The following is an 11950-nucleotide window of genomic DNA, read 5'->3' on the forward strand; positions in this document are numbered from 1 at the left end:
AATGAGTATGAGCTATTGTAGATCTGAAAGTGTTAAGACTTGGAACCCCTTGAATATTGACAAGAATGAAAAGAGAAAACTTGTAGATCTCTCAGCTTCCTTGCTTCATATGCGAGAGTACATACTTTACAACATAGAATAGTGCTTACCAAAGCATTCATGCCCATGTGCATAATAAATGGCAGAATTTTTATAAATAACTAAATAAATAAACCTTGAAATCTTCTGCCAGTTAGCACACATATTTGGATGTCTTTAATCAAACTTAATTGGCACACTGTACATGAGTGTGCCATGTAGATATAACTGCATAACACAGCCCTATCGGCCTCATTACATACCTCCTAGGAAAGTACTTTATGTCTCACAAATGTACATTTGACATCACAGGTGCAGTTTTCACATTTTAATTGTCATGGATATTATAGCTCATGGTACTATTTTTATCTTCATTATCATGTGATGCTGGCAGGGTATTAACAGGGTTTGAAATAATGAATTAATCATCACCATTGATTGACAGGCACTTTATTATTAAGATTTTTTCAACATAGTGATAGTAGATTGTTCATAAGTAATTTGTATTTATCTTTTCATAAGAAACATATAAATGTACTTTATGTTGTTTTCAAGTCTATCTACAACAGTTTTAAAACGCTAATGATGTGTATTATCAACTTGATGTGTTACTATTGTATTACAATTACAAAATCTGGTATAAATATTTTATATATTCCATTTCCACAAATCATTTGGTGATGTATCTGTTATTGTATAATGCTTTTTATATCTTTAAATCTCTTGCTAAACATATACATATATTCTTTCTTCCTTTCTTTTTTTCATTTTTCTGATCTGCTTCCATTGGTGACTCTATACTTTTGACTCCAGACTGGCAATATGAGGGTAAGAAGACAAACATAAAAATCCCAAACAATCTCATGAGCATTTCTTGTCTGTCTTTGTTTTATTCTCTTTAGAACATTATTAAAATTCTATTCACTCTGTTTAATTACACCTTTATCACAATTAAAGTTCAATTATGTTTGTTTCTGTTGTGAAGCTTTAATTACAATTTATCCTTGTTAATCATCCCTTTATGTTAGTTCTTTGGGTTAAATTTCCATCCCATTATCTCTGTCCTGAAGGACTTTTGCTCTCCAGAGGTCTCTGCTGGTGTTTTCTCAGTATGATCTTAATAGTTTTGTGGTGTACAACTTGATTGTGTTAGGATATGGTAAGGAATCTTTGTGGGTCTTATAAAATATTTTTAAAATAATAAAATGTCTGCAATAATGATACATAATAATTTTGTCATAAGATTTTTTTTAAATGCCAATATAAATCTGAATGAATTTGATTTCAGGATGAGTGCTCCTGCAGTTGTTAATTATTACTTTTGGTTATTTTCTGTCTTTAGATTGCAAACTAGCTAGGGGAGGACCACCAGCTACCATAGTTGCTATTGATGAAGAAAGTCGAAACGGTGAGTGAGGTTTATGTTTTACAAATATCTTATGTAAATGAGTTTCTTCAAATTCAATCCTCAGTTTTCCATGAGTAGAGGTACCAAATGAACACTTCAACCCAAATCCATAAACAGTTCCCCTCTGATTCCCTCCCATATGGGTTTAAATTATGCCATTCCCTGGAGATGCTTTACTTGGATTACATTTTAAGAGCCTCTTTCAATGAATACAAATATTTTGTTTTGATTGAGGAGTTGTTTGATTCAGGATCAGGCCAAGAATGCATTCAAGATAGATACAAGCTGGAATGTTTCTTTATCAATAAGTTGACTATCATACATAGAGTCATCTAACTGAAACATAATGTATTATAATATTCCTCCGAAGAAGTGCACCACAAGGTAAGCTTTACAGTGCTAACTTATATTAGCTAGAATCTGGTCAGATTCAATATACATAGCTGATTAGACATGGTGATTGTGAATGATTAACAGGAGAACTGAATGTGCTTGGAAAGCAAGAACATGACAAAAGGTGGAGAGCAGAGGAAGAAGTCTGAATTTTCACTTGGAATGTCTGTAGTAATTAACAACTAATACCTAATTCATTTCAAGATCTTCTTCAAAAAGATAATTTTCCTTATTAAAACTAAAATAAATATCACTAGTGTTTTTGTTTATAGCACCCTCCTAGGCTCTCTGAACTTTATTGTATGCATATTTAAAGAATCTCCTCCTCTTCTATGTAGCAGTAAATTTTCTCTTTTAGGGCTGTTTCTATTTCAAACTATTCTGTGTGTTTGAATGTAATCCATGGATCGTTTTGTCTACCAATTCTGTGATTTACCCTTCCATTGAGCTGGTTTTATTTGCACTTCCTCTTTATTCTAAACAGTATATTTTTCCAGATTTATATTTTTTAAAAAATTATATCAATTGGCTTATTAGAGGATGACCTTTTTCCTGTAATTCAATCTACATATACTTTGAAAACTTATATATGTTGTATCAGTTCACTTCATCATGGATTTATTGTGCTGTGTTAGACACTGCTTTTACTCTTTTGAAGAATTAGCACAAACTTTTACTTTCAGGCACATTCTTTGAAATCAGTCAAAAATGTCCACAACATTGCAGGCCTCTGTTTAAATAAATTTAAGCATCTACACTAAATTTCGGCAACAATAAACAATCACAAAAATGTGAGCATTTGATTATTTTTTAAAAATAAATTCTTATTGATAATGAAATATATGGAGTTAGAATTATTATGATGCATTTAAATAAATTGCAAATAGTCTTAAATGTGTCTGCAGAAAAGAAAAATATATCAAAATACTATAACACAAAAATGTTCTGTCTCATAGTGTATAATTATGTTTAGTTATGGTTAGCTATTTTTATACAGACCAAAACTATGTTTTCTAAATGTTCTACAATGAAAAATAGTTAGCCTTTTTAACCAGCAACGAAAATCCAATAAACATGATAGAAGGTCCATCAATGTTTTCTTTGCTTATTTTTAACCAGTTCATAAGCTGAGCTGAAATAAAACACTTAGTTTTACTAAACAAATTTGTTTTAATGTGTGATTCTGTATAGAGTTTATTTTGCCAACTAGATAATTATAGCCACAGTAATGATGACATTTTATCTCCCTTTGTGCTGATTAGATCCTACTTTTCAAAGAAGCTCAGGAACTCTACAAAGATGTTGCCGTAGCAGTGCTGTACAATAGCATGTGGTGAAAGTTCACTATTTGTGTTTTAGAAAAATGTGACATGAAATAGAGTAGTAATGTTGTGCTCCTTCCTTGGCATATTTTGTAGAAACTGCCAACTACTCAGAAAGCTGCCAGAGTTATTTGAATGTTGTCACAAGGAATATAAATAGCGACCTAGAGCATAAATGTTTTGCATTTCTCTTTTACATTAAATTTCTAAAAATATGGTGATCAAATGAACCTCTGCCAGATATTATAATGTAGTACATAATTATCCTTGTCTTAAAAGTCTAAGGGAAATAATCCGTGAACATGTTTTTCATATTTTTCTTTAAGCAAGCTAAACTTTCAAATGAAAATTATTTTTAATTCTGCTCTTAAATGCTCTTAATTTCTCCATTCCTGTACCTTTTAATTGGTAGTAATAAAATATGTGGGTATCCTATTTTACCAGTATGATGAGCACTCATTTTTAAAGGTTTGGGGGCTTCTTAAAAGAAAGCCATAGCAAATCCTTTATTAAGCCAAACTAGCAAGTTTATTGTGATTCAACTTGTTTTTGGCTCACTTTATGAATGTCTATTGTCAAATAATCTCTGTTGCTAAATACATCCTCTACTGAATCATAAGATTTAAATAACTGTTTTGTTTCCTTTTTTTTTTTTTGAATTTATACTTAATTTTCTTATAGAGTCACTGAGCTACATTTATAGAACACTCACGTTTGCATATATATCTGTATCTTTCAAGATTTTTATACTCCGTGAGATGGGAATATTTCCCCGGTGGGTATGTATGCTAAATGCACCTACACACATGTGTATATTTGAAAGAATTACAGATTTAACAGGTGGAGATATATAAAGTTCTTTCTCGCCCTGGACTCTGCTAGGTTTTTCCTTCTCTGGTCTTTATCCTGAACAGCACATTGAGGTTTGTTCATTACATTATCCTCAGTCTAAACCAGGGGTACATTTTCATCACAATTACCATTAAAACCAAGCTTATATTGTACAGAGGCAAAGTAGACACAGGATAAGAGAAGTTTGTTCCTGACAACAACTAGAAAGCGCTCAAGCTGGTGTATAGAGCATGTTTAGTGTAGAATTACATTTTGAGGGGAAAATGCATTTAGATAAATAAACTTAAAACATATAATTTATGTTTAATAAGTGAGAATGTCTAAAAAAAACCTTCCAGAAATATATTTTTTAGTTTCATTGGACTCTGAATTGCTTATGACACTGAAGCCTACTGGAAAGAGAGAAGCCAGGGGCAGTTAGGCTGGGGCTATTTAAAGACCTGCCTCTGCCAGCCAAATCAGAGTCCTTGGCTGCTTTACAGCAACTATAGAATAGCATTAAACAAGCTTTGCAATCACTGGTTCAAACTAATTCTCAGAATTTGCATACAGATTTAGGCAGTGCTGTGTGAAAAGGAAGAGAACATGATTTTAAGTTATGATCAGAACATACCAGTGTCATTATACAAAAATGGACAGATTCAGAGGCAAAGGATATCACTATATGAGAGATTAGAAGGCCCATTCTAAGGGCCCTTATGGATTTAAAATTAGAAAGATTCTGTGGGCTGTCAATAAATTGGGGAAATGAAAAATGACTCTGAGGTGTCTCGATAATTTGAAAACAGCATCAACAAAGGATGTCACAACAGACTCAGTAAAGAAGTTTTCCATTTCTTATCAGGACACATCCATACTCAGAGCCAGAGAGTAAACCAATTTGGGTGTTTCAGATCCTCACACGCCTTTGGGAGGTAGAGGATGGCATGGAAAGGAACAATGAATGCAGTTGGTCACTCCTTTCCCAGAGTTTCTCTGGTTCAAGCATGATTAGGATAGAGAGGGCATGGATGTAGAGATTGGTCCTTCATTTGAAACAATTACGATATTGAAGAGAATTTAGAAGTTGCTTCCAGGAATTATTTTTCTCCTATTGTCAAAACCACTAAGTTTGGAGGAATAGGAGATTAAATTTTTTGTTGATATTTTCTTTCCTTATAGTTACCAATTACAGTAGTCCCCCTTATCTGCGGTTTTGCTCTCTGCGGTTTCAGTTACCCACAGTCAACCAGGGTCTGAAAATTGCTCAGTACAGAACATTAAGATATTTCGAGAGAGAGAGAAACCACATTCACATTTATTACAACACATTGTTATAATTATTCTATTTATTATTAGTTATTGTCGTTAATCTCTTGCTCTGCCTAATTCATAAATAAACTTTATCATAGGTATGTATGCATAGGAAAAAACATAGTATATAAAGGATGCAGCACTATCTGTGGTTTTAGGCATCCCCTGGGGATCTTTGAACATATTCCTTATGGATAAGTGGAAACTACTCTACATAAAAAGGAGTTAGCCAAATGTTACCCTGCACACCTCCAAAGGGTCCCAGGTAAAGTTGCACACACTCCTAGTAAAAGAGACTTTGGACTCATGGACAAAATATCCAACATTTCTTTATCAAAATTTCCAAAGTTTAAACAAAATACAATCTGAAAAATTTTTTTGACCTCCAACTGTTTACAACCCTCCACTTTTAGCCAATTTATCTTTCTTCTTACACATTCTCTGGAGAAAAGGGTCTAAAGTAGCATGAAGTTTTTGCAAGAAGAACAATCAGAGTGGAAGAAGCATAGACTCTTTATGGAATAGCTCATAGTAGAAGGTCTGACATGCCTGGAACTCCAGATATGAGACTGCACCATGTTGAGAAGAGACGAACTAAGATGCAGAGATCAAGCAGCCTAGATGACAGAATTCGACTGGGGCAAAGTCAAAGATTCCCAAGATGTTGTGGATGCTGGGGCTATATCATAGATGGAAAATGTTCCAATAATCATTGCAATGGACAGTATTGGCTCTTGAAAATCTTTGAGAGAGAATGTTATTAAATATTGAAATTCTTACTGGGCCTATCCTTTGACCATGGTTTTTTAAATGCTTCTAAACTAGGACACTGGTTTAAGACGTTCCTGGATTTAATTCTCAGACTCTCTCTCCTTCTGTCTCTCTTTTTCTCTCTTTCTTAGTTCTATGATATGTATTTTGGCACTTTCAAATAAATCACATAACAAAAACAATACCTATATAATTTACACATTTAAATAAAATCAGAATAACAGTATACTTTCTTGGATAAAAAAAGAAGAAGGATCTAGTACACATACCTTATGGAAAGGATAGTTGTGACTATTTGGTTTTAAGCAGTTACTCTCTGTTAGGTGCTTCTGTCCAACCATTATTCTTCATTATAGTCTTATTGCTATGGTAAATAAATGTCTGTCATTTCTTTCTTTGATAGCTTTCATCACCAAATCCCAGAATAATTCTACATCAAAGGGTTGTTACTTCTGAAATATGAAAAAAGTAAAAGGAAAATGTAAATGAGTAAAAGAAACTATGGTTTTGTATAGCAGGCTGTACACTTATGGAACAGAGAAAATCTAACCATAAGAGAAGTTCTATAAAGAAAGTTCTATAAATTAAAATTGGCTGCACAAGCTTATCAGATATTAAAATAAGTCTACTATTTTAAACAGGTTGTACAGTATTATCAATGTTGACATCAAGCAAATAACTTTTAGCCCAATTGGCAGTTCTGTTTTTCAGTGTATAAAAAAATCACATTTTCCTTTTATTCTACAATTTTATATCATACTAATTCAATTCTTAAATGCTGAAAAAATTAAATCTTTTTATGACTTAGTTCGTCTTGTGTTACTATAACAGAATACCACAGACTGGGTAATTTGTAAAGAAAATAAATTTATTTCTCACAATTATGGAAGTTTGGAAGTCCAATATCAAGGTGTTGGTGTGTCTGGTGAGGACCTTCTTGCTGTGTCATACCATGCTGTGGTGGGCTGAACTTGTTCTTGTAACAACTCGCTCTCCTGATAACAAACCCACCCCTGCACTAATGACATTAATCAGTTCAGAAAGGTGGATGCCTCGTGGCCTAATCACCTCCTAACAGCCCCACCTCTTAATACCATTATGCTTCTGATTAAATTTCAACATAAGTTTTGGAGGGGATATTCAAACCACAGCACAAACATTAGTGCTCTTCTGGCTAGATTGCTTATAGATATTGCATAGCGTCAAATTCATGATTACAAACTCATTTATTGTCATTCCATAGTTTACTATTCCAAGTCAACATCAAGTCATTCTAAGTTATTTCCAGTGGAAAGTGTACACATGGTGAAGAGAGTTTGTTCATGAATTATGAAAGCAGTAAATGAAACTATCCACTCATTTGCCAATATTAGACCTAAGTTGATCTAAAAGATAATCACACCCAATTCCTCATGTATTTTAACTCTATTATTATTGCTACTGCAAGAGAACTGTCATTGTAATAGAAAACAATTTGGCTCTGTTTGTTACTGGTGAAACTACATATGCAACAATGCATTCTGCTTCTCTGCATTTGTGCCAATGAATCATTTTCTAAAAGGTCAGTAACTACAAACCTTCTGGATTTATAGCTGAGAAATGATAAGCAAATAGAAAAGTTTCTAAACATTAAGAAAATAGGCTGTTACTTATATCCTCAAGTTATCTGGAATATTATTGACATTTAAGCATATATTATATATCCATTTATGATCTTCCTTTCTTCATTTCTTGACCAAATTGAGCCCAATATATATGGGGATTTCAGGAGCTAATGGAGTGATTATAAGACAAGAGACAGGAGAATTGTACAAAGCAGACAGAAGTCAAAAAGACCAGCAAGTTAAGGCACTTCGTACAAGGAAAAACAACTGTGTAAAGGTTATTGGCCCCTCAATTACTGTTTAAATTCCAGGATGCTACTGTCATTAACGATGATAAAAAATATTAAATCGTTCAAAGTAACCCTTAGTTTCTAGGGAAATGAACAACATGTTTAAGGAAAAAATAATTCTATTTTAACTGTATTTTTCCTTTTTGTTTAAATCACTTATTTTAACCTCATGTCAAATAGAAATGAGCTTAAATTATGTAGAATTAAATTACGGCACACAAACGTAACCTTAATCCCTAATGATACTATTATAATGAACTATTTTTCTATAAATAGATTTTTTAAATGAAAAATTTTAAAAAATTAAAAATTTTAAGACAAATGATTGAAGTTAGTATTGATTTCACTTACATAGAACATGGGTCCTGGTGGTCACTAAGTAGTTCTGTGTAGTATATGGAAGGAAGATCTATTAGGCTCTATATACTTGGAACCTTGCATAACAGAAGATTCTCCAAATTTTTCACAATAACAGGAAATTATAGATATTAAAGGTAAGTTATTCCAATTTAAATTTTGATTCCTTTTGTAAGTCAAAGAAAACACAACTGTGTACCTCAAATGGCCCACAGATCACTAGTATTTTGACTCTAATGTAAGCAACGAAGATGAGAAAAGTGAATTAGGTTGATGTAAACGGCAGAAATTCTTGCATGTCAAGGAAGGAGCATTCATAGGGCTACATTTTTGTGAAAAGGGGATGAGGGGACTTGACTTTGAGCTTCTTTTGTGTATCCAGGATAAAGTTTATACTTACATTGTATAATTTTTTGAGGTTGTTTTAGGAGTGAGTCCCTGATGGAAATTATTTAGAATCTTGGGGGTGTGGGAAGCACCAAAGTTCAACTATCAACTTTGGAACAAAGCTTGTGGGGGTTTTCTCTGTGCAGAACCTTCCTAAGAAATATTTCTCCATCTCTTCTTGCTCATGCAGGCTGTTCCATGGCTTTAGATTTCACCATCCCCTGTACTCCAAGGCCGTTCTTTTCCAATTTTTTTTCATCCATAAATGGTTCTATCACTTATTCTGTTCTTCATGATCAAATATTGGCTGCTAGACTATTGGTTTGTGTTGGTGAGGCAATTGAGTTGTAAGTTTCTTCTCCCTTAGGGCATTGGAAATCTGAAATGTGTCACTACCCTTACATTTGAATAGGGTGCAATAATCAGCAGTGTAAAGGTTCTTAGCAATTACGGGATGAAAATAGTAATCCCACAACGATTTTAAATATTTGGGGAAATCGAAATGCCTCCTATAGCAGTTTTCAAAACAAATATTTAACTTCCAAGTATTCCTAAATGGAAGTGCTTATGCAATCTAATTAAATGTAAGTATGCTATGTGGGTTAATGGATATGAAAGTATTTGGTATCCCTTCATCTATGGCTTTTTATAAAGTTTTATAAAGTAGTTCATAAACTTTGATGTACACATTAAAGCTAGAATTTATTTTATATTCATAGTAGGTGATGCAGTTAAGCAAAGTGTGCATACTTATTCCTCAGAACAAAAAAATGAATCTCTTAATTATACAAAATAATAAAAGGTTTGGGAAATTGTTACAGTGTATACACTATTAAAGTGCATTAAGCTTGGTTAAAATATAAATGAGTTTATTTAACAGAATGTGGAGATAGACTAATGTGAAAGGTGATTTCTTTTTTATCTCCCAAAACTACTTGCCATTGGTGACCAGAGGCAAGAGTTTTTTTTTTCATATTTGCCCTGTTTTTGTTCTCTAGGTTCTACATTTTGCCATACAGTAATTCTTGGTTCTCAAATCAATATTAGTGAGCTGGTTAGCCCTTACATTTTTTATTTACCCCTGGACACTTTGGAAACAAGGCCATCGCTTTTGCTAGCATTTTTATCCCTATTTGTTTGCTTTAGAAAATTTACAATTGTGCAGAGCAGTGATTTGAATTGTCAAACTCCCATGTGATTGAGAAGGTTGCCTCTTAAGTTGGTTTTGAGTAAGAAAACAATAGCTCCCCCTGAATGTGTACTGTTAAATTATCCTCCCAAATTTATCTTCATCTTTACAACAAAGCGGCTGCAATAGAACATAAATGAAGGAGACCACCTGCTTGCAATTCCCTCTTTCCCTCTTACTAACAACTTTACCCAATACGTAATTGTTGTTGTTCTTCCACTCACTCACTCATTTTTTCAATCATTTATTTATATAGTTATTTCTTCAAGATACCGTTACTGACACTCTACATTGTGTGAGGCTCTATTGTAGCACTGGCGATGCATCAGGGAAGAAAACAGGCAAAACTACCTCCCATGTGGAGGCAGAGGCAGGTGACTGTAGGGAGAAAAAGTAAAGCAGTGGGAGAGAACAAGAGATGATGGACCAGTGAGGAGGCAATGATGGTATTTCAGGTAGATGACTGATGTTCTGAGGAGATCATATTTGAGCAGAACTCTGTACAGAGTTGACTGAAGATGTAAGCCATACATTTAGCCAGGGAATTTACATTACAGACAGAGAAAAAATGAAAAGGCTCTGAGGATGAATATGAATGGTAAGTTTAAAAAATGGCAAGAAGTTGGCTGTAGATGAGTGACACCAAATGTGATTGAAGAAGTAAAGGGGATAGATTTTGATTGAATATATGTAGATTAATCAGAAATGTTTTTTACTTTTACTGATTCTCCAGCAAATAAGTTGATGGTGATCTCATCTACCAACCTATAGTTTACAGAGGATAACTATTCTTCCCATCCCTCACTCAACGTCCTAGCTTTGCACAATTCAAAATTCAACTACACAATTGTGTGTATATGTGTTTATTTATGATCTCAGATAGTTTTATCCTTTAAAAATATGTTCCACCAAAAAAAAAAAAAGAAAATACATTAAGGATTCCAATTTGGCTTGATGGTATCACTGTCTCATTTAACACATAGTGCAATCATACCAAAGGTCATTTGAGCATGATGGTTTTCAAGTATAAATTAATATTGAGTGTCTGAAAGTTTGATGGTGTGATGCCATCAAAATTAATCAGTGATCTTTTTGTTATATTAAACTGACTTCAAAACATCATTAATAAAGAGGGAAGATTCAACAGTAACAAATTCACATTTCAGAGAAATCCTTACAAACATATTTACTGTGCTTGGTAAAATGATCATTTTTACAGAAGCATGTTTTGATGAAAATGTTGATTAATCTGCTTGGTTTTATCTTAATACTTTAGGACAGGCAAGGTGTGGGCATAGTTAGTGAAAAAATAGCATTCCATCAATAATTCTCTACAGAGTTAATTTACTATCCTTAAAAGTGTTTATGAATTAAAACCAGTAAGTTATTAATTTAAATGCTGCCCTTGAGACTATCCCAAATCTAAGATTCAATCAATCTACAACCTCTTTGTAATGAATAAGTTTCATGGAACACTCTCATAAGCATAGTTTTTTTTTTTCTATTTTTGTATTATTGATGATCAATTAATACCTTTACTAAAATTTCTATTCTGTAATGACTAGCAAATATGAAAGTGAATGTTTTATTTGTATTATTTGAACATTCTTTTGACACCTTGAATCTTGAATCTTGATGTCTTTTAAATGATGTTACACAACGAATACGTTCTTGTCAGTTAATACTATTCTTTGTACTCTATTACGAACTCCAGGAGAAAAGCAATTATTTCAGTTTTATTTCAGCCTAGTTCAAAATGCTAGCTAAATCTCACAAAATATCATTTTTCTTCATACTTTTTCATGTTTTTAACTAACTGTATACTACTCCTTGCTTTCTTCTTCTCAGTTGAGGCAAATCAACTAAAATTCCTGATTGATTTTGAGTTGGCTAAAACACCAGCTATTTGAAATTGAATAAGAGACAATTATCATCTTTCCACATAATCCTAATTAAGCTACTAACCTTATATATTTCTCTGATTAGAAATCACTATTTTCTCTGTA

General features: G+C 32.9%; 1 protein-coding gene across 1 annotated transcript in view; it reads left to right on the forward strand.

Moving 5' to 3' along the window:
- Positions 1–900: 900 nt before the first annotated feature.
- Positions 901–11950, forward strand: part of LOC105815959 (protocadherin-15-like) — a 220476-nt gene continuing 209426 nt past the window's right edge. The window contains exons 1-2 of the mRNA XM_012651242.1: positions 901–906; positions 1384–1486. Of these exons, the coding sequence (XP_012506696.1) occupies positions 901–906; positions 1384–1486 (109 nt within the window). The remainder of the gene's footprint in view (positions 907–1383; positions 1487–11950) is intronic.

The sequence above is a fragment of the Propithecus coquereli genome, unplaced genomic scaffold, assembly GCF_000956105.1.
Source record: "Propithecus coquereli isolate 6110/MARCELLA unplaced genomic scaffold, Pcoq_1.0 Scaffold350, whole genome shotgun sequence".
Lineage (NCBI taxonomy): Eukaryota > Metazoa > Chordata > Mammalia > Primates > Indriidae > Propithecus > Propithecus coquereli.